Source organism: Salmo salar, unplaced genomic scaffold (genome assembly GCF_905237065.1).
Source record: "Salmo salar unplaced genomic scaffold, Ssal_v3.1, whole genome shotgun sequence".
Lineage (NCBI taxonomy): Eukaryota > Metazoa > Chordata > Actinopteri > Salmoniformes > Salmonidae > Salmo > Salmo salar.
The window spans coordinates 1-23394 of record NW_025549573.1 but is presented as its reverse complement, the minus strand read 5'-3'; the positions used below and the strand labels follow the sequence as shown (position 1 = coordinate 23394).

Sequence of the window (23394 nt, the reverse complement as noted above, 5' to 3'; positions counted from 1 at the left end):
CTCCCTTAAAGACTTCCCTCTCTCCCTTATAGAGCCCTCCCCCTTAAAGACTTCCCTCTCTCCCCTAAAGACCTCCCTCTCTCCCTTAAAGACTTCCCTCTCTCCCTTATAGAGCCCTCCCTCCCTTAAAGACTTCCCTCCCTCTCTTATATAGCCCTCCCTCCCTTAAAGACTTCCCTCTCTCCCTTAAAGACCTCCCTCTCTCCTTAAAGACCTCCCTCTCTCCCTTAAAGACCTCCCTCTCTCCCTTAAAGACTTCCCTCCCTCCCTTATAGAGCCCTCCCTCCCTCAAAGACCTCCCTCCCTTCCTTATAGAGCCCTCCCTCCCTCAAAGACCTCCCTCCCTCCCTTAAAGACTTCCCTCTCTCCCTTATAGAGCCCTCCCTCCCTTAAAGACTTCCCACCCTCGCTTATATAGCCCTCCCTCCCTTAAAGACTTCCCTCTCTCCTTAAAGACCTCCCTCTCTCCCTTAAAGACTTCCCTCTCTCCCTTATAGAGCCCTCCCCCCTTAAAGACTTCACTCTCTCCCTTAAAGACCTCCCTCTCTCCCTTAAAGACTTCCCTCTCTCCCTTATAGAGCCCTCCCTCCCTTAAAGACCTCCCTCTCTCCCTTATAGAGCCCTCCCTCCCTTAAAGACTTCCCTCTCTCCCTTATAGAGCCCTCCCCCCTTAAAGACTTCCCTCTCTCCCTTAAAGACCTCCTCTCTCCCTTAAAGACTTCCCTCTCTCCCTTATAGAGCCCTCCCTCCCTTAAAGACTTCCCTCCCTCTCTTATATAGCCCTCCCTCCCTTAAAGACTTCCCCTCTCCCTTAAAGACCTCCCTCTCTCCCTTAAAGACTTCCCTCTCTCCCTTATAGAGCCCTCCCTCCCTTAAAGACCTCCCTCTCTCCCTTATAGAGCCCTCCCTCCTTAAAGACTTCCCTCTCTCCCTTATAGAGCCCTCCCTCCCTTAAAGACTTCCCCTCCCTCCTTAAAGACCTCCCTCTCTCCCCTATATAGCCCTCCCTCCCTTAAAGACTTCCCTCTCTCCCTTATAGAGCCCTCCCTCCCTTAAAGACTTCCCTCTCTCCCTTATAGAGCCCTCCCTCCCTTAAAGACTTCCCTCCCTCTCTTATATAGCCCTCCCTCCCTTAAAGACTTCCCTCTCTCCCTTAAAGACCTCCCTCTCTCCCTTAAAGACCTCCCTCTCTCCCTTATAGAGCCCTCCCTCCCTTAAAGACTTCCCTCTCTCCCTTATAGAGCCCTCCCTCCCTTAAAGACTTCCCCTCTCTCCCTTATAGAGCCCTCCCTCCCTTAAAGACTTCCCTCTCTCCCATAGAGCCCTCCCTCCCTTAAAGACTTCCCTCCCTCTCTTATATAGCCCTCCCTCCCTTAAAGACTTCCCTCTCTCCCTTAAAGACCCTCCCTCCCTTAAAGACTTCCCTCTCTCCCTTATAGAGTCCTCCCTCCCTTAAAGACTTCCCTCCTCCCTTAAAGACCTCCCCTCCCTTATAGGCCCTCCCTCCCTTAAAGACTTCCCCCTCTCCCTTATAGAGCCCTCCCTCCCTTAAAGACTTCCCTCCCTCCCTTATAGAGCCCTCCCTCCCTCAAAGACCTCCCTCCCTCCCTTATAGAGCCCTCCCTCCTCCAAAGACCTCCCTCTCTCCCTTATAGAGCCCTCCCTCCCTTAAAGACTTCCCTCTCTCCCTTATAGAGCCCTCCCTCCCTTAAAGACCTCCTTCCCTCCCTTAAAGACCTCCCTCTCTCCCTTACAGAGCCCTGCCTCCCTTAAAGACTTCTCTCTCTCCCTTATAGAGCCCTCCCTCCCTTAAAGACTTCCCTCCCTCCCTTATAGAGCCCTCCCTCCCTTAAAGACCTCCCTCTCTCCCTTATATAGACCTCCCTCCCTTAAAGACTTCCCTCTCTCCCTTATAGAGCCCTCCCTCCCTTAAAGACTTCCCTCTCTCCCTTATAGAGCCCTCCCTCCCTTAAAGACTTCCCTCTCTCCCTTAAAGACCTCCCTCTCTCCCTTAAATACTTACCTCCCTCCCTTATAGAGCCCTCCCTCCCTTAAATACTTACCTCCCTCCCTTATAGAGCCCTCCCTCCCTTAAAGACTTCCCTCTCTCCCTTAAAGACTTCCCTCCCTCCCTTAAAGACTTCCCTCTCTCCCTTAAAGACCTCCCTCTCTCCCTTAAAGACTTCACTCTCTCCCTTATAGAGCCCTCCCTCCCTTAAAGACTTCCCTCTCTCCCTTATAGAGCCCTCCCTCCCTTAAAGACTTCCCTCTCTCCCTTAAAGACCTCCCTCTCTCCCTTAAAGACTTCCCTCCCTCCCTTATAGAGCCCTCCCTCCCTTAAAGACCTCCCTCCCTCCCTTAAAGACCTCCCTCTCTCCCTTATATAGCCCTCCCTCCCTTAAAGACTTCCCTCTCTCCCTTATATAGCCCTCCCTCCCTTAAAGACTTCCCTCTCTCCCTTATAGAGCCCTCCCTCCCTTAAAGACCTCCCTCTCTCCCTTATAGAGCCCTCCCTCTCTCCCTTAAAGACTTCCCTCTCTCCCTTATAGAGCCCTCCCTCCCTTAAAGACCTCCCTCCCTCCCTTAAAGACCTCCCTCTCTCCCTTATAGAGCCCTCCCTCCCTTAAAGACCTCCCTCTCTCCCTTATAGAGCCCTCCCTCCCTTAAAGACTTCCCTCTCTCCCTTATAGAGCCCTCCCTCCCTTAAAGACCTCCCTCTCTCCCTTATAGAGCCCTCCCTCCCTTAAAGACTTCCCTCTCTCCCTTATATAGCCCTCCCTCCCTTAAAGACTTCCCTCTCTCCCTTATAGAGCCCTCCCTCCCTTAAAGACCTCCCTCTCTCCCTTATAGAGCCCTCCCTCCCTTAAAGACTTCCCTCTCTCCCTTATAGAGCCCTCTCTCCCTTAAAGACCTCCCTCTCTCCCTTATAGAGCCCTCCCTCCCTTAAAGACCTCCCTCTCTCCCTTATAGAGCCCTCCCTCCCTTAAAGACTTCCCTCCCTCCCTTAAAGACTTCCCTCCCTCCCTTATATATCCCTCCCTCCCTTAAAGACCTCCCTCCCTTAAAGACTTCCCTCCCTCCCTTATAGAGCCCTCCCTCCCTTAAAGACTTCCCTCCCTCCCTTATATAGCCCTCCCTCCCTTAAAGACTTCCCTCTCCCCTTATATAGCCCTCCCTCCCTCCCTCCCTTAAAGACTTCCCTCTCCCCTTATATAGCCCTCCCTCCCTCCCTCCCTTAAAGACTTCCCTCTCCCCTTATATAGCCCTCCCTCCCTCCCTCCCTTAAAGACTTCCCTCTCTCCCTTATAGAGCCCTCCCTCCCTTAAAGACTTCCCTCCCTCCCTTATAGAGCCCTCCCTCCCTTAAAGACTTCCCTCCCTCCCTTATAGAGCCCTCCCTCCCTTAAAGACTTCCCTCTCCCCCTTATATAGCCCTCCCTCCCTCCCTCCCTTAAAGACTTCCCTCTCTCCCTTATAGAGCCCTCCCTCCCTTAAAGACTTCCCTCTCCCCCCTTATATAGCCCTCCCTCCCTTAAAGACCTCCCTCCCTCCCTTAAAGACCTCCCTCCCCCTCCCTTATAGAGCCCTCCCTCCCTTAAAGACTTCCCTCTCCCCTTATATAGCCCCTCCCTCCCTTAAAGACCTCCCTCTCTCCCTTAAAGACCTCCTTCCCTCCCTTAAAGACCTCCTTCCCTCCCTTAAAGACTTCCCTCCCTCTCTTATATAGCCCTCCCTCCCTTAAAGAGCCCTCTCTCCCTTAAAGACCTCCTTCCCTCCCTTAAAGACTTCCCTCTCTCCCTTATATAGCCCTCCCTCCCTTAAAGACTTCCCTCTCTCCCTTATATAGCCCTCTCTCCCTTAAAGACTTCCCTCCCTTAAAGACCTCCTTCCCTCCCTTAAAGAGCCCTCTCTCCCTTAAAGACCTCCCTCCCTCCCTTAAAGAGCCCTCTCTCCCTTAAAGACCTCCCTCCCTTAAAGACCTCCCTCCCTCCCTTAAAGACCTCCCTCCCTCCCTTAAAGACCTCCCTCCCTCCCTTAAAGACCTCCCTCCCTCCCTTAAAGACCTCCCTCCCTCCCTTAAAGAGCCCTCTCTCCCTTAAAGAGACCTCCTTCCCCTAAAAACTACTTATGTGGTATCAGTATTTGTCAGAAACGTTTATTCTGCAGTCAGAATTGATTACATTGTATAACTACTTTAGGATAATTTTTGTCATAAAGTCAGTCTCGTCCAAAATTGAGTTTTGTACTTGAGTATGTCACAACGTAAATGAAGGTTGGGTTTATTTCAAACCTGACCACATGCCCACAGCTGGCAGCACACAAGTACTCAGCAATTCGGAGTGCAGCTGCACGCGCCCCGATTGTAATGCCGGTGGTAAATGTGGTTTCACTTTGGATATCCCTATGGAGCTAGTTAGGGACCATCGGTATATTACACAATGAACTGCACGTGTGTGTGTGTGTGTGTGTGTGTGTGTGTGTGTGTGTGTGTGTGATGAGGGTGCGTGCTTAACTACTGTTGTGATCAGCACTTGAGAGAGAGAGAGAGACAGAAACTCAAACAACCACTCCTATCTCGTCTGTCTCCTGCTGTCTCTCTCACTCTCTCTCTCTCTCTCTCTCTCTCACTGTCTCTCTCTTCCTCATATCTCTCCCCCCTCTTGCTCATCTCTCTCTCCCCCTCTTCCTCATCTCTCTCTCAATTCAATTCAATTCAATTCAATTCAATTTGCTTTATTGGCATGACGTAACAATGTACATATTGCCAAAGCTTACTTTGGATATTTACAATATGAAAATAATAAGAATCAAAATTGTCAACGGGACAACAGTAACAACAATAACCAAGGGTCAAAATAACCATACATTGAACAATAACAATACGCATACAGTAGAGGACATGTGCAGGTTGATCTGTCAGACACTGTCCCTCAACTTATGGCAGGCAGCAATGTAGTGCGCTGCCAACCCACAGCTCTCTGCATCTCTCTCTCTCTCTCTCTCTCTCTCTCTCTCTCTCATCTCTCTATCTCGCTCTCTCATCTCTCTCTCTCCCTCATCTCTCTTTCTCTCTCTCTATCTCTCTCTCTCTCGCTCTCTCTCTCTCGCTCTATCTTCCTCATATGTCTCTCTCTCTCTCTCTCTCTCTCTCTTGCTCTATCTTCCTCATATGTCTCTCTCTCTCTCGCTCTCTCATCTCTCTCTCTCTCGCTCTCTCTTCCTCATCTCTTTCTCTCTCTCTCTCTCTTACAGAGGTCACCACCCCTTCCTGACATTCTGACTGGTCTCTGTGGGAAACGGAACAGTCTGTTTATTAAACACTATTGTAAACTGGCTAGTCAGTTTATACTAGGGCTTTGTCCCAAATGGCATCCTATTTCCTAGTAGTGTACTACATTTGACCAGATACCTATGGGCCCTAGTTGAAAATTAGTGCATTATATAGGGAATAGGATGCCATATGGGACACAGACAGTATATAAACAAAATAATCTACCCTTGTTGTGTGTTTACAGGACAGTTGGTAGATTGTAGAGGAGCTGTGTGTAACCTTGTTGTGTGTTTACAGGACAGTTGGTAGATTGTAGAGGGGCTGTGTGTAACCTTGTTGTGTGTTTACAGGACAGTTGGTAGATTCTAGAGGGGCTGTGTGTAACCTTGTTGTGTGTTTACAGGACAGTTGGTAGATTGTAGAGGGGCTGTGTGTAACCTTGTTGTGTGTTTACAGGACAGTTGATAGATTGTAGAGGGGCTGTGTGTAACCTTGTTGTGTGTTTACAGGACAGTTGGTAGATTGTGGAGGGGCTGTGTGTAACCTTGTTGTGTGTTTACAGGACAGTTGGTAGATTGTAGAGGGGCTGTGTGTAACCTTGTTGTGTGTCTACAGGACAGTTGGTAGATTGTAGAGGGGCTGTGTGTAACCTTGTTGTGTGTCTACAGGACAGTTGGTAGATTGTAGAGGGGCTGTGTGTAACCTTGTTGTGTGTTTACAGGACAGTTGGTAGATTCTAGAGGGGCTGTGTGTAACCTTGTTGTGTGTCTACAGGACAGTTGGTAGATTGTAGAGGGGCTGTGTGTAACCTTGTTGTGTGTCTACAGGACAGTTGGTAGATTGTAGAGGGGCTGTGTGTAACCTTGTTGTGTGTCTACAGGACAATTGGTAGATTGTAGAGGGGCTGTGTGTAACCTTGTTGTGTGTCTACAGGACAGTTGGTAGATTGTAGAGGGGCTGTGTGTAACCTTGTTGTGTGTCTACAGGACAGTTGGTAGATTGTAGAGGGGCTGTGTGTAACCTTGTTGTGTGTCTACAGGACAGTTGGTAGATTGTAGAGGGGCTGTGTGTAACCTTGTGTGTGTCTACAGGACAGTTGGTAGATTGTAGAGGGGCTGTGTGTAACCTTGTTGTGTGTCTACAGGACAGTTGGTAGATTGTAGAGGGGCTGTGTGTAACCTTGTTGTGTGTCTACAGGACAGTTGGTAGATTGTAGAGGGGCTGTGTGTAACCTTGTTGTGTGTCTACAGGACAGTTGGTAGATTGTAGAGGGGCTGTGTGTAACCTTGTTGTGTGTCTACAGGACAGTTGGTAGATTGTAGAGGAGCTGTGTGTAACCTTGTTGTGTGTCTACAGGACAGTTGGTAGATTGTAGAGGGGCTGTGTGTAACCTTGTTGTGTGTTTACAGGACAGTTGGTAGATTGTAGAGGAGCTGTGTGTAACCTTGTTGTGTGTCTACAGGACAGTTGGTAGATTGTAGAGGGGCTGTGTGTAACCTTGTTGTGTGTTTACAGGACAGTTGGTAGATTGTAGAGGGGCTGTGTGTAACCTTGTTGTGTGTCTACAGGACAGTTGGTAGATTGTAGAGGGGCTGTGTGTAACCTTGTTGTGTGTTTACAGGACAGTTGGTAGATTGTAGAGGGGCTGTGTGTAACCTTGTTGTGTGTCTACAGGACAGTTGGTAGATTGTAGAGGGGCTGTGTGTAACCTTGTTGTGTGTCTACAGGACAGTTGGTAGATTGTAGAGGGGCTGTGTGTAACCTTGTTGTGTGTTTACAGGACAGTTGGTAGATTGTAGAGGAGCTGTGTGTAACCTTGTTGTGTGTCTACAGGACAGTTGGTAGATTGTAGAGGGGCTGTGTGTAACCTTGTTGTGTGTTTACAGGACAGTTGGTAGATTGTAGAGGGGCTGTGTGTAACCTTGTTGTGTGTCTACAGGACAGTTGGTAGATTGTAGAGGGGCTGTGTGTAACCTTGTTGTGTGTTTACAGGACAGTTGGTAGATTGTAGAGGGGCTGTGTGTAACCTTGTTGTGTGTTTACAGGACAGTTGGTAGATTGTAGAGGGGCTGTGTGTAACCTTGTTGTGTGTCTACAGGACAGTTGGTAGATTGTGGAGGGGCTGTGTGTAACCTTGTTGTGTGTCTACAGGACAGTTGGTAGATTGTAGAGGAGCTGTGTGTAACCTTGTTGTGTGTTTACAGGACAGTTGGTAGATTGTAGAGGAGCTGTGTGTAACCTTGTTGTGTGTTTACAGGACAGTTGGTAGATTGTGGAGGGGCTGTGTGTAACCTTGTTGTGTGTCTACAGGACAGTTGGTAGATTGTGGAGGGGCTGTGTGTAACATTGTTGTGTGTTTACAGGACAGTTGGTAGATTGTAGAGGGGCTGTGTGTAACCTTGTTGTGTGTCTACAGGACAGTTGGTAGATTGTAGAGGGGCTGTGTGTAACCTTGTTGTGTGTTTACAGGACAGTTGGGAGATTGTAGAGGGGCTGTGTGTAACCTTGTTGTGTGTCTACAGGACAGTTGGTAGATTGTAGAGGAGCTGTGTGTAACCTTGTTGTGTGTTTACAGGACAGTTGGTAGATTGTAGAGGGGCTGTGTGTAACCTTGTTGTGTGTCTACAGGACAGTTGGTAGATTGTAGAGGGGCTGTGTGTACCCTTGTTGTGTGTTTACAGGACAGTTGGTAGATTGTAGAGGGGCTGTGTGTAACCTTGTTGTGTGTCTACAGGACAGTTGGTAGATTGTAGAGGGGCTGTGTGTAACCTTGTTGTGTGTCTACAGGACAGTTGGTAGATTGTAGAGGGGCTGTGTGTAACCTTGTTGTGTGTTCACAGGACAGTTGGTAGATTGTAGAGGGTCTGTGTGTAACCTTGTTGTGTGTCTACAGGACAGTTGGTAGATTGTAGAGGGGCTGTGTGTAACCTTGTTGTGTGTCTACAGGACAGTTGGTAGATTGTAGAGGGGCTGTGTGTAACCTTGTTGTGTGTTTACAGGACAGTTGGTAGATTGTAGAGGGGCTGTGTGTAAACTTGTTGTGTGTTTACAGGACAGTTGGTAGATTGTAGAGGGGCTGTGTGTAACCTTGTTGTGTGTTTACAGGACAGTTGGTAGATTGTGGAGGGGCTGTGTGTAACCTTGTTGTGTGTTTACAGGACAGTTGGTAGATTGTAGAGGGGCTGTGTGTAACCTTGTTGTGTGTTTACAGGACAGTTGGGAGATTGTAGAGGGGCTGTGTGTAACCTTGTTGTGTGTTTACAGGACAGTTGGTAGATTGTAGAGGAGCTGTGTGTAACCTTGTTGTGTGTCTACAGGACAGTTGGTAGATTGTAGAGGGGCTGTGTGTAACCTTGTTGTGTGTTTACAGGACAGTTGGTAGATTGTAGAGGGGCTGTGTGTAACCTTGTTGTGTGTCTACAGGACAGTTGGTAGATTGTAGAGGGGCTGTGTGTAACCTTGTTGTGTGTTTACAGGACAGTTGGTAGATTGTAGAGGGGCTGTGTGTAACCTTGTTGTGTGTTTACAGGACAGTTGGGAGATTGTAGAGGGGCTGTGTGTAACCTTGTTGTGTGTTTACAGGACAGTTGGTAGATCGTAGAGGGGCTGTGTGTAACCTTGTTGTGTGTCTACAGGACAGTTGGTAGATTGTAGAGGGGCTGTGTGTAACCTTGTTGTGTGTCTACAGGACAGTTGGTAGATTGTAGAGGGGCTGTGTGTAACCTTGTTGTGTGTCTACAGGACAGTTGGTAGATTGTAGAGGGGCTGTGTGTAACCTTGTTGTGTGTTTACAGGACAGTTGGTAGATTGTAGAGGGGCTGTGTGTAACCTTGTTGTGTGTTTACAGGACAGTTGGTAGATTGTAGAGGGGCTGTGTGTAACCTTGTTGTGTGTCTACAGGACAGTTGGTAGATTGTAGAGGGGCTGTGTGTAACCTTGTTGTGTGTCTACAGGACAGTTGGTAGATTGTAGAGGGGCTGTGTGTAACCTTGTTGTGTGTTTACAGGACAGTTGGGAGATTGTAGAGGGGCTGTGTGTAACCTTGTTGTGTGTCTACAGGATTGTGGAGGGGCTGTGTGTAACCTTGTTGTGTGTCTACAGGACTGTTGGGAGATTGTAGAGGGGCTGTGTGTAACCTTGTTGTGTGTTTACAGGACAGTTGGGAGATTGTAGAGGGGCTGTGTGTAACCTTGTTGTGTGTCTACAGGACAGTTGGGAGATTGTAGAGGGGCTGTGTGTAACCTTGTGTGTCTACAGGACAGTTGGGAGATTGTAGAGGGGCTGTGTGTAACCTTGTTGTGTGTTTACAGGACAGTTGGTAGATTGTAGAGGAGCTGTGTGTAACCTTGTTGTGTGTTTACAGGACAGTTGGTAGATTGTAGAGGGGCTGTGTGTAACCTTGTTGTGTGTCTACAGGACAGTTGGGAGATTGTAGAGGGGCTGTGTGTAACCTTGTTGTGTGTTTACAGGACAGTTGGTAGATTGTAGAGGGGCTGTGTGTAACCTTGTTGTGTGTCTACAGGACAGTTGGTAGATTGTAGAGGGGCTGTGTGTAACCTTGTTGTGTGTCTACAGGACAGTTGGTAGATTGTAGAGGGGCTGTGTGTAACCTTGTTGTGTGTTTAAAGGACAGTTGGTAGATTGTAGAGGGGCTGTGTGTAACCTTGTTGTGTGTTTACAGGACAGTTGGTAGATTGTAGAGGGGCTGTGTGTAACCTTGTTGTGTGTTTACAGGACAGTTGGTAGATTGTAGAGGAGCTGTGTGTAACCTTGTTGTGTGTCTACAGGACAGTTGGTAGATTGTAGAGGGGCTGTGTGTAACCTTGTTGTGTGTTTACAGGACAGTTGGTAGATTGTAGAAGGGCTGTGTGTAACCTTGTTGTGTGTCTACAGGACAGTTGGTAGATTGTAGAGGGGCTGTGTGTAACCTTGTTGTGTGTTTACAGGACAGTTGGTAGATTGTAGAGGGGCTGTGTGTAACCTTGTTGTGTGTCTACAGGACAGTTGGTAGATTGTAGAGGGGCTGTGTGTAACCTTGTTGTGTGTCTACAGGACAGTTGGGAGATTGTAGAGGGGCTGTGTGTAACCTTGTTGTGTGTCTACAGGACAGTTGGTAGATTGTAGAGGGGCTGTGTGTAACCTTGTTGTGTGTTTACAGGACAGTTGGTAGATTGTAGAGGGGCTGTGTGTAACCTTGTTGTGTGTTTACAGGACAGTTGGGAGATTGTAGAGGGGCTGTGTGTAACCTTGTTGTGTGTCTACAGGACAGTTGGTAGATTGTAGAGGGGCTGTGTGTAACCTTGTTGTGTGTTTACAGGACAGTTGGTAGATTGTAGAGGGGCTGTGTGTAACCTTGTTGTGTGTTTACAGGACAGTTGGTAGATTGTAGAGGGGCTGTGTGTAACCTTGTTGTGTGTCTACAGGACAGTTGGGAGATTGTAGAGGGGCTGTGTGTAACCTTGTTGTGTGTCTACAGGACAGTTGGTAGATTGTAGAGGGGCTGTGTGTAACCTTGTTGTGTGTTTACAGGACAGTTGGTAGATTGTAGAGGGGCTGTGTGTAACCTTGTTGTGTGTTTACAGGACAGTTGGTAGATTGTAGAGGGGCTGTGTGTAACCTTGTTGTGTGTTTACAGGACAGTTGGTAGATTGTAGAGGAGCTGTGTGTAACCTTGTTGTGTGTCTACAGGACAGTTGGTAGATTGTAGAGGGGCTGTGTGTAACCTTGTTGTGTGTTTACAGGACAGTTGGTAGATTGTAGAGGGGCTGTGTGTAACCTTGTTGTGTGTCTACAGGACAGTTGGTAGATTGTAGAGGGGCTGTGTGTAACCTTGTTGTGTGTCTACAGGACAGTTGGGAGATTGTAGAGGGGCTGTGTGTAACCTTGTTGTGTGTCTACAGGACAGTTGGTAGATTGTAGAGGGGCTGTGTGTAACCTTGTTGTGTGTTTACAGGACAGTTGGGAGATTGTAGAGGGGCTGTGTGTAACCTTGTTGTGTGTTTACAGGACAGTTGGTAGATCGTAGAGGGGCTGTGTGTAACCTTGTTGTGTGTCTACAGGACAGTTGGTAGATTGTAGAGGGGCTGTGTGTAACCTTGTTGTGTGTCTACAGGACAGTTGGTAGATTGTAGAGGGGCTGTGTGTAACCTTGTTGTGTGTCTACAGGACAGTTGGTAGATTGTAGAGGGGCTGTGTGTAACCTTGTTGTGTGTTTACAGGACAGTTGGTAGATTGTAGAGGGGCTGTGTGTAACCTTGTTGTGTGTTTACAGGACAGTTGGTAGATTGTAGAGGGGCTGTGTGTAACCTTGTTGTGTGTCTACAGGACAGTTGGTAGATTGTAGAGGGGCTGTGTGTAACCTTGTTGTGTGTCTACAGGACAGTTGGTAGATTGTAGAGGGGCTGTGTGTAACCTTGTTGTGTGTTTACAGGACAGTTGGGAGATTGTAGAGGGGCTGTGTGTAACCTTGTTGTGTGTCTACAGGATTGTGGAGGGGCTGTGTGTAACCTTGTTGTGTGTCTACAGGACTGTTGGGAGATTGTAGAGGGGCTGTGTGTAACCTTGTTGTGTGTTTACAGGACAGTTGGGAGATTGTAGAGGGGCTGTGTGTAACCTTGTTGTGTGTCTACAGGACAGTTGGGAGATTGTAGAGGGGCTGTGTGTAACCTTGTGTGTCTACAGGACAGTTGGGAGATTGTAGAGGGGCTGTGTGTAACCTTGTTGTGTGTTTACAGGACAGTTGGTAGATTGTAGAGGAGCTGTGTGTAACCTTGTTGTGTGTTTACAGGACAGTTGGTAGATTGTAGAGGGGCTGTGTGTAACCTTGTTGTGTGTCTACAGGACAGTTGGGAGATTGTAGAGGGGCTGTGTGTAACCTTGTTGTGTGTTTACAGGACAGTTGGTAGATTGTAGAGGGGCTGTGTGTAACCTTGTTGTGTGTCTACAGGACAGTTGGTAGATTGTAGAGGGGCTGTGTGTAACCTTGTTGTGTGTCTACAGGACAGTTGGTAGATTGTAGAGGGGCTGTGTGTAACCTTGTTGTGTGTTTAAAGGACAGTTGGTAGATTGTAGAGGGGCTGTGTGTAACCTTGTTGTGTGTTTACAGGACAGTTGGTAGATTGTAGAGGGGCTGTGTGTAACCTTGTTGTGTGTTTACAGGACAGTTGGTAGATTGTAGAGGAGCTGTGTGTAACCTTGTTGTGTGTCTACAGGACAGTTGGTAGATTGTAGAGGGGCTGTGTGTAACCTTGTTGTGTGTTTACAGGACAGTTGGTAGATTGTAGAAGGGCTGTGTGTAACCTTGTTGTGTGTCTACAGGACAGTTGGTAGATTGTAGAGGGGCTGTGTGTAACCTTGTTGTGTGTTTACAGGACAGTTGTTAGATTGTAGAGGGGCTGTGTGTAACCTTGTTGTGTGTCTACAGGACAGTTGGTAGATTGTAGAGGGGCTGTGTGTAACCTTGTTGTGTGTCTACAGGACAGTTGGGAGATTGTAGAGGGGCTGTGTGTAACCTTGTTGTGTGTCTACAGGACAGTTGGTAGATTGTAGAGGGGCTGTGTGTAACCTTGTTGTGTGTTTACAGGACAGTTGGTAGATTGTAGAGGGGCTGTGTGTAACCTTGTTGTGTGTTTACAGGACAGTTGGGAGATTGTAGAGGGGCTGTGTGTAACCTTGTTGTGTGTCTACAGGACAGTTGGTAGATTGTAGAGGGGCTGTGTGTAACCTTGTTGTGTGTTTACAGGACAGTTGGTAGATTGTAGAGGGGCTGTGTGTAACCTTGTTGTGTGTTTACAGGACAGTTGGTAGATTGTAGAGGGGCTGTGTGTAACCTTGTTGTGTGTCTACAGGACAGTTGGGAGATTGTAGAGGGGCTGTGTGTAACCTTGTTGTGTGTCTACAGGACAGTTGGTAGATTGTAGAGGGGCTGTGTGTAACCTTGTTGTGTGTTTACAGGACAGTTGGTAGATTGTAGAGGGGCTGTGTGTAACCTTGTTGTGTGTTTACAGGACAGTTGGTAGATTGTAGAGGGGCTGTGTGTAACCTTGTTGTGTGTTTACAGGACAGTTGGTAGATTGTAGAGGAGCTGTGTGTAACCTTGTTGTGTGTCTACAGGACAGTTGGTAGATTGTAGAGGGGCTGTGTGTAACCTTGTTGTGTGTTTACAGGACAGTTGGTAGATTGTAGAGGGGCTGTGTGTAACCTTGTTGTGTGTCTACAGGACAGTTGGTAGATTGTAGAGGGGCTGTGTGTAACCTTGTTGTGTGTTTACAGGACAGTTGGTAGATTGTAGAGGGGCTGTGTGTAACCTTGTTGTGTGTCTACAGGACAGTTGGTAGATTGTAGAGGGGCTGTGTGTAACCTTGTTGTGTGTCTACAGGACAGTTGGGAGATTGTAGAGGGGCTGTGTGTAACCTTGTTGTGTGTCTACAGGACAGTTGGTAGATTGTAGAGGGGCTGTGTGTAACCTTGTTGTGTGTTTACAGGACAGTTGGTAGATTGTAGAGGGGCTGTGTGTAACCTTGTTGTGTGTTTACAGGACAGTTGGGAGATTGTAGAGGGGCTGTGTGTAACCTTGTTGTGTGTCTACAGGACAGTTGGTAGATTGTAGAGGGGCTGTGTGTAACCTTGTTGTGTGTTTACAGGACAGTTGGTAGATTGTAGCTGGGCTGTGTGTAACCTTGTTGTGTGTTTACAGGACAGTTGGGAGATTGTAGAGGGGCTGTGTGTAACCTTGTTGTGTGTCTACAGGACAGTTGGTAGATTGTAGAGGGGCTGTGTGTAACCTTGTTGTGTGTTTACAGGACAGTTGGTAGATTGTAGAGGGGCTGTGTGTAACCTTGTTGTGTGTTTACAGGACAGTTGGGAGATTGTAGAGGGGCTGTGTGTAACCTTGTTGTGTGTCTACAGGACAGTTGGTAGATTGTAGAGGGGCTGTGTGTAACCTTGTTGTGTGTTTACAGGACAGTTGGTAGATTGTAGAGGGGCTGTGTGTAACCTTGTTGTGTGTTTACAGGACAGTTGGTAGATTGTAGAGGGGCTGTGTGTAACCTTGTTGTGTGTCTACAGGACAGTTGGTAGATTGTAGAGGGGCTGTGTGTAACCTTGTTGTGTGTCTACAGGACAGTTGGTAGATTGTAGAGGGGCTGTGTGTAACCTTGTTGTGTGTTTACAGGACAGTTGGTAGATTGTAGAGGGGCTGTGTGTAACCTTGTTGTGTGTCTACAGGACAGTTGGTAGATTGTAGAGGGGCTGTGTGTAACCTTGTTGTGTGTTTACAGGACAGTTGGTAGATTGTAGAGGGGCTGTGTGTAACCTTGTTGTGTGTTTACAGGACAGTTGGGAGATTGTAGAGGGGCTGTGTGTAACCTTGTTGTGTGTCTACAGGACAGTTGGTAGATTGTAGAGGGGCTGTGTGTAACCTTGTTGTGTGTTTACAGGACAGTTGGTAGATTGTAGAGGGGCTGTGTGTAACCTTGTTGTGTGTTTACAGGACAGTTGGTAGATTGTAGAGGGGCTGTGTGTAACCTTGTTGTGTGTTTACAGGACAGTTGGTAGATTGTAGAGGAGCTGTGTGTAACCTTGTTGTGTGTCTACAGGACAGTTGGTAGATTGTAGAGGGGCTGTGTGTAACCTTGTTGTGTGTTTACAGGACAGTTGGTAGATTGTAGAGGGGCTGTGTGTAACCTTGTTGTGTGTCTACAGGACAGTTGGTAGATTGTAGAGGGGCTGTGTGTAACCTTGTTGTGTGTTTACAGGACAGTTGGTAGATTGTAGAGGGGCTGTGTGTAACCTTGTTGTGTGTCTACAGGACAGTTGGTAGATTGTAGAGGGGCTGTGTGTAACCTTGTTGTGTGTCTACAGGACAGTTGGGGAGATTGTAGAGGGGCTGTGTGTAACCTTGTTGTGTGTCTACAGGACAGTTGGTAGATTGTAGAGGGGCTGTGTGTAACCTTGTTGTGTGTTTACAGGACAGTTGGTAGATTGTAGAGGGGCTGTGTGTAACCTTGTTGTGTGTTTACAGGACAGTTGGGAGATTGTAGAGGGGCTGTGTGTAACCTTGTTGTGTGTCTACAGGACAGTTGGTAGATTGTAGAGGGGCTGTGTGTAACCTTGTTGTGTGTTTACAGGACAGTTGGTAGATTGTAGCTGGGCTGTGTGTAACCTTGTTGTGTGTTTACAGGACAGTTGGTAGATTGTAGAGGGGCTGTGTGTAACCTTGTTGTGTGTCTACAGGACAGTTGGGAGATTGTAGAGGGGCTGTGTGTAACCTTGTTGTGTGTCTACAGGACAGTTGGTAGATTGTAGAGGGGCTGTGTGTAACCTTGTTGTGTGTTTACAGGACAGTTGGTAGATTGTAGAGGGGCTGTGTGTAACCTTGTTGTGTGTTTACAGGACAGTTGGGAGATTGTAGAGGGGCTGTGTGTAACCTTGTTGTGTGTCTACAGGACAGTTGGTAGATTGTAGAGGGGCTGTGTGTAACCTTGTTGTGTGTTTACAGGACAGTTGGTAGATTGTAGAGGGGCTGTGTGTAACCTTGTTGTGTGTTTACAGGACAGTTGGTAGATTGTAGAGGGGCTGTGTGTAACCTTGTTGTGTGTCTACAGGACAGTTGGTAGATTGTAGAGGGGCTGTGTGTAACCTTGTTGTGTGTCTACAGGACAGTTGGTAGATTGTAGAGGGGCTGTGTGTAACCTTGTTGTGTGTTTACAGGACAGTTGGTAGATTGTAGAGGGGCTGTGTGTAACCTTGTTGTGTGTCTACAGGACAGTTGGGAGATTGTAGAGGGGCTGCGTGGAGGACACAGTAATGTCCAGGAGCCCCAGAAGCAGGATGGATACATGCTGAAGAGGAGGAAGTGGCCGATGAAGGGATGGCACAAGGTAGACTTCTCAACTCACCACACACACACACACACACACACACACACACACACACACACACACACACACACACACACACACACACACACACACACACACACACACACACACACACATACACACACACTGTAAGCATTTCACTGCCCTCTGATACAAGGAAGTCATCTCACCTCTGATACAGGGTAGTCATCTCACCTCTGATACAAGGTAGTCATCTCACCTCTGATACAGGGTAGTCATCTCACCTCTGATACAGGGTAGTCAACTCACCTCTGATACAGGGTAGTCTCTCACCTCTGATACAGGGTAGTCTCTCACCTCTGATACAGGGTAGTCATCTCACCTCTGATACAGGGTAGTCATCTCACCTCTGATACAAGATAGTCATCTCACCAAACAGCAGCACCCAGGGAAGGGGACTAACTTGTGGGGAATTTCCCAGTTAAACAGTGGTGTCAGAGCATGTGATCAATATGAGTCCCTTCCCCAACCCACATCATTTCCCAGCCTTGCCCCCCCCTCCCCCAATGACATCACTCCTTTGTGTTGTTAGCTAATTGAATCACTTGATGAATGACATCCCCCCTTCCCTTGCAGTAGCCTTATGTCCCAGGGGTCAATTTCTTTCACTACACCCCTGTCTGTCTCCCTCTCTCTCTGTCTCTCTCCCTCTCCCTCTCCCTCTCTCTCTCTCCCTCCCTCTCTCCCTCTCCCTCTCTCTCTCCCCCTCCCTCTCTCCCTTTCTCTCCCTCTCTCTCTCCCTCTCTCCCTTTCTCTCTCTCTCCCTCTCTCTCTCTCCCTCCCTCTCCCTCTCTCTCTTTCTCTCCCTCTCTCTCTCCCTCTCTCTATCTCTGTCTCTCTAAAAGGTTAGCTCTTTAAAGAGATGATATTCCTCCATTAGCTGATGACCTGCTGCCTGTCTACTCTACATCTGCATCCCAAATTGCCCCCCAGGGCTCTGTTCAAGGTTGTAGGGAATGGGGTATAATTTGGGACGCATCCTACATGGGCTCCCAGACACCAGGAGTATAGAGATGGATACAAATGACCTCAGTAGAGATGGATACAAATTACCTCAGTAGAGATGGATACAGATTATCTCAGTAGAGATGGATACAGATGACCTCACTAGAGATCGATACAGATAATCTCACTAGAGATGGATACAGATGACCTCAGTAGAGATGGATACAAATTACCTAAGTAGAGATGGATACAGATGACCTCAGTACAGATGGATACAAATGACCTCAGTAGAGATGGATACAGATTATCTCAGTAGAGATGGATACAGATGACCTCACTAGAGATGGATACAGATGATCTCAGTAGAGATGGATACAGATGACCTCAGTAGAGATGGATACAGATGATCTCAGTAGAGATGGATACACATGATCTCAGTAGAGATGGATACAGATGACCTCAGTAGAGATGGATACAGATGACCTCAATACAGATGGATACAGATGATCTCAGTAGAGATGGATACACATGATCTCAGTAGAGATGGATACAGATGACCTCAGTAGAGATGGATACAGATGACCTCAATACAGATGGATACAGATGATCTCAGTAGAGATGGATACAGATGACCTCAGTACAGATGGATACAGATGACCTCAGTAGAGATGGATACAGATGACCTCAGTAGAGAAGAATGCAGATGATCACAGTACAGATGGATACAGATGACCTCAGTAATGAGGTCAAAGGGTTCTTCTACATGGAACTCAAAAGGGTTCTTCCTGAACTGACATACACTGACATAAGGACTTAAAGCTTCTGAAACTGTTTTCATTATCGTATCAACAGTCCCATTTTAATGATATACGAGATGTGCATGGCGCCAGGCCGGTTTTCATAAACATAGAGTGTTCGTCCCAAATAAACACCCTTTTTCCTAGTGCATTTCCTAGTGCAAGCCCTGGCCAAAACTAGTACACTATAAAGGAGGGAGGGAGAGAGAGAGGGAGGGAGAAAGGGAGAGAGGGGGAGAGGGAGAGAGGGAGAGAGGGAGAGAGAGAGGGAGGGAGGGAGGGAGGGAGAGGGAGGGAGGGAGGGTGAGAGAGAGAGAGAGAGAGAGAGGGAGAAATGTCTGAGAGTACAGATATTAATAAATGTATTAACAACACAGAGGGGGTGAATCCATCAGGCTCCTCACAGAGAGGTTGAATCACTGCCCAGAGGATGACGTGTGTGTTGCTCATCCCTCTCTTGTCTTCTCTCTCTCTCCCTTTCTCTCTCAATCTCTCTATCTCGTTCTCTCTCTCCCTCCCTTTCTCTCTCAATCTCACCATCTCTGTCTCTATCTCTGTCTCTCTATCTCTTAATCTCTATCTCTTGTTTTTCTTTTATCTTCTACAGAGATACTTCTACTTGGACAAGGGCATCCTGAAGTATGCCAAGTGTGGTGCTGACGTGAGTACAAAGAGCTGCTGCCCCGCTCAAGGGCACATCGGCAGATTCATCAATCCTCTTAACTGCTAGGCTACCTGCAGTGCTAGGCTACCTGCAGTGCTAGGCTACCTGCATTGCTAGGCTACCTGCGGTGCAGTGCTAGGCTACCTGACCTGCAGTGCCCAGGCTACCTGCAGTGCTAGGCTACCTGCCAATGCTAGACTACCTGCCGTGCTAAGCTACCTGCAGTGCTAGGCTACCTGCCATGCTAAGCTACCTGCAGTGCTAGGCTACCTGCAGTGCTAGGCTAACTACGGTGCTAGACTACCTGCAGTGCTAGACTACCTGCAGTGCTAGGCTACCTGCCATGCTAAGCTACCTGCAGTGCTAGGCTACCTGCAGTGCTAGGCTACCTACGGTGCTAGACTACCTGCAGTGCTAGGCTACCTGCCATGCTAAGCTACCTGCAGGGCTAGACTACCTGTAGTGCTAGGCTACCTGCCATGCTAAGCTACCTGCAGTGCTAGACTACCTGCAGTGCTAGGCTACCTGCCATGCTAAGCTACCTGCAGTGCTAGACTACCTGCAGTGCTAGGCTACCTGCCATGCTAAGATACCTGCAGTGCTAGACTACCTGCAGTGCTAGGCTACCTACCATGCTAAGCTACCTGCCGTGCTAGGCTACCTGCAGTGCTAGGCTACCTGTCGTCATGTGGGAGGCTTAATGCAGTTACAATAAATCAAATGTTCCCACATGTCAAAGTCATCCTGAATGTCAGTGTACAGGAAGAGTTAAGACCTGCCAGGACCATACTGAATAATAATGTCCCAATGTTGAACCGGTGTATCTGTACAGAGACATGCAGTCTTTCAGTGGTGCGTACCATACGACACCACTGTGTCCCAAATAGCACCCTATTCCCTGCCCTGGTCAAAAGTAGTGCACTATATAGGGCAGGGCAACCCTCTTCCTGGAGATCTACTGTCCTGTAGGTTCAGTCCAACCCTAATTTAGCATATCTGATTCAGCTAGTTAAGGTCCTGTTGAGCAGCTAATTAGTAGAATCAGGTGTGTTAAATTAGGGTTGGACTGAAAACCCACAGGACGGTAGATCTCTAGGAAGAGGGTTGGACTGAAAACCCACAGGACGGTAGATCTCTAGGAAGAGGGTTGGACTGAAAACCCACAGGACGGTAGATCTCTAGGAAGAGGGTTGGACTGAAAACCCACAGGACGGTAGATCTCCAGGAAGAGGGTTGGACTGAAAACCCACAGGACGGTAGATCTCTAGGAAGAGGGTTGGACTGAAAACCCACAGGACGGTAGATCTCTAGGAAGAGGGTTGGACTGAAAACCCACAGGACGGTAGATCTCCAGGAAGAGGGTTGGACTGAAAACCCACTAGATGGTAGATCTCTAGGAAGAGGGTTGGGCAGCCCTGATATATGGAATACGGTGCCATATGGGATGCAGACTTCTGTCTCTTTTAGCAATATTGCTGCTATACGGTCAGCCATTACTCAGACCTTCTTAATGTTCCTGTCTTTCAGATTGAGAAGGGGAAGTTACACGGCTGTATTGACATGGTTATTAATGTTCCTGTCTTTCAGATTGAGAAGGGGAAGTTACACGGCTGTATTGACATGGTTATTAATGTTCCTGTCTTTCAGATTGAGAAGGGGAAGTTACACGGCTGTATTGACATGGTTATTAATGTTCCTGTCTTTCAGATTGAGAAGGGGAAGTTACACGGCTGTATTGACATGGTTATTAATGTTCCTGTCTTTCAGATTGAGAAGAGGAAGTTACACGGCTGTATTGACATGGTTATTAATGTTCCTGTCTTTCAGATTGAGAAGAGGAAGTTACACGGCTGTATTGACATGGTTATTAATGTTCCTGTCTTTCAGATTGAGAAGAGGAAGTTACACGGCTGTATTGACATGGTTATTAATGTTCCTGTCTTTCAGATTGAGAAGAGGGAAGTTACACGGCTGTATTGACATGGTTATTAATGTTCCTGTCTTTCAGATTGAGAAGGGGAAGTTACACGGCTGTATTGACATGGTTATTAATGTTCCTGTCTTTCAGATTGAGAAGGGGAAGTTACACGGCTGTATTGACATGGTTATTAATGTTCCTGTCTTTCAGATTGAGAAGGGGAAGTTACACGGCTGTATTGACATGGTTATTAATGTTCCTGTCTTTCAGATTGAGAAGGGGAAGTTACACGGCTGTATTGACATGGTTATTAATGTTCCTGTCTTTCAGATTGAGAAGGGGAAGTTACACGGCTGTATTGACATGGTTATTAATGTTCCTGTCTTTCAGATTGAGAAGGGGAAGTTACACGGCTGTATTGACATGGTTATTAATGTTCCTGTCTTTCAGATTGAGAAGGGGAAGTTACACGGCTGTATTGACATGGTTATTAATGTTCCTGTCTTTCAGATTGAGAAGGGGAAGTTACACGGCTGTATTGACATGGTTATTAATGTTCCTGTCTTTCAGATTGAGAAGAGGAAGTTACACGGCTGTATTGACATGGTTATTAATGTTCCTGTCTTTCAGATTGAGAAGAGGAAGTTACACGGCTGTATTGACATGGTTATTAATGTTCCTGTCTTTCAGATTGAGAAGAGGAAGTTACACGGCTGTATTGACATGGTTATTAATGTTCCTGTCTTTCAGATTGAGAAGAGGAAGTTACACGGCTGTATTGACATGGTTATTAATGTTCCTGTCTTTCAGATTGAGAAGGGGAAGTTACCGGCTGTATTGACATGGTTATTAATGTTCCTGTCTTTCAGATTGAGAAGGGGAAGTTACACGGCTGTATTGACATGGTTATTAATGTTCCTGTCTTTCAGATTGAGAAGGGGAAGTTACACGGCTGTATTGACATGGTTATTAATGTTCCTGTCTTTCAGATTGAGAAGGGGAAGTTACACGGCTGTATTGACATGGTTATTAATGTTTCTGTCTTTCAGATTGAGAAGGGGAAGTTACACGGCTGTATTGACATGGTTATTAATGTTTCTGTCTTTCAGATTGAGAAGGGGAAGTTACACGGCTGTATTGACATGGTTATTAATGTTCCTGTCTTTCAGATTGAGAAGGGGAAGTTACACGGCTGTATTGACATGGTTATTAATGTTCCTGTCTTTCAGATTGAGAAGGGGAAGTTACACGGCTGTATTGACATGGTTATTAATGTTCCTGTCTTTCAGATTGAGAAGGGGAAGTTACACGGCTGTATTGACATGGTTATTAATGTTCCTGTCTTTCAGATTGAGAAGGGGAAGTTACACGGCTGTATTGACATGGTTATTAATGTTCCTGTCTTTCAGATTGAGAAGGGGAAGTTACACGGCTGTATTGACATGGTTATTAATGTTCCTGTCTTTCAGATTGAGAAGAGGAAGTTACACGGCTGTATTGACATGGTTATTAATGTTCCTGTCTTTCAGATTGAGAAGGGGAAGTTACACGGCTGTATTGACATGGTTATTAATGTTCCTGTCTTTCAGATTGAGAAGGGGAAGTTACACGGCTGTATTGACATGGTTATTAATGTTTCTGTCTTTCAGATTGAGAAGGGGAAGTTACACGGCTGTATTGACATGGTTATTAATGTTTCTGTCTTTCAGATTGAGAAGGGGAAGTTACACGGCTGTATTGACATGGTTATTAATGTTTCTGTCTTTCAGATTGAGAAGGGGAAGTTACACGGCTGTATTGACATGGTTATTAATGTTCCTGTCTTTCAGATTGAGAAGGGGAAGTTACACGGCTGTATTGACATGGTTATTAATGTTCCTGTCTTTCAGATTGAGAAGGGGAAGTTACACGGCTGTATTGACATGGTTATTAATGTTCCTGTCTTTCAGATTGAGAAGGGGAAGTTACACGGCTGTATTGACATGGTTATTAATGTTCCTGTCTTTCAGATTGAGAAGGGGAAGTTACACGGCTGTATTGACATGGTTATTAATGTTCCTGTCTTTCAGATTGAGAAGGGGAAGTTACACGGTTGTATTGACGTGGGTCTCTCTGTCATGGCCATTAAGAAGTCAGCCCAGTGCATTGATCTGGATGCAGAGGAAAACATCTATCACCTGAAGGTATATGACTGACTGATGGAGTCATGAACAGTAGGCAGCAGCACCCTGCAGCTCCCAGGTTGGGGATGACTGACTGATGGAGTCATGAACAGCAGGCAGCAGCACCCTGCAGCTCCCAGGTTGGGGATGACTGACTGATGGAGTCATGAACAGCAGGCAGCAGCCCCCTGCAGCTCCTAGGTTAGGGATGACTGATTGATGGAGTCATGAACAGCAGGCAGCAGCCCCCTGCAGCTCCCAGGTTGGGGATGACTGATTGATGGAGTCATGAACAGCAGGCAGCAGCCCCCTGCAGCTCCCAGGTTGGGGGATGACTGATTGATGGAGTCATGAACAGCAGGCAGCAGCACCCTGCAGCTCCCAGGTTGGGGATGACTGACTGATGGAGTCAGGAACAGCAGGCAGCAGCACCCTGCAGCTCCCAGGTTGGGGGTGACTGACTGATGGAGTCATGAACAGCAGGCAGCAGCACCCTGCAGCTCCCAGGTTGGGGATGACTGATTGATGGAGTCATGAACAGCAGGCAGCAGCCCCCTGCAGCTCCCAGGTTGGGGGATGACTGATTGATGGAGTCATGAACAGCAGGCAGCAGCACCCTGCAGCTCCCAGGTTGGGGGTGACTGACTGATGGAGTCATGAACAGTAGGCAGCAGCCCCCTGCAGCTCCCAGGTTGGGGATGACTGATTGATGGAGTCATGAACAGCAGGCAGCAGC

The 23394-nt window shown here is 47.4% G+C and overlaps 1 protein-coding gene across 1 annotated transcript in view; it reads left to right on the top strand.

The window, feature by feature from the left end:
- Nucleotides 1-22679, top strand: part of LOC106593763 (uncharacterized) — a gene marked incomplete at both ends in the record, with an annotated part of 28117 nt that extends 5438 nt beyond the window's left edge. Inside the window, 4 exons of the mRNA XM_045713421.1 lie at nt 16035-16151; nt 18522-18575; nt 20106-20540; nt 22566-22679. Of these exons, the coding sequence (XP_045569377.1) occupies nt 16035-16151; nt 18522-18575; nt 20106-20540; nt 22566-22679 (720 nt within the window). The remainder of the gene's footprint in view (nt 1-16034; nt 16152-18521; nt 18576-20105; nt 20541-22565) is intronic.
- Nucleotides 22680-23394: the final 715 nt, after the last annotated feature.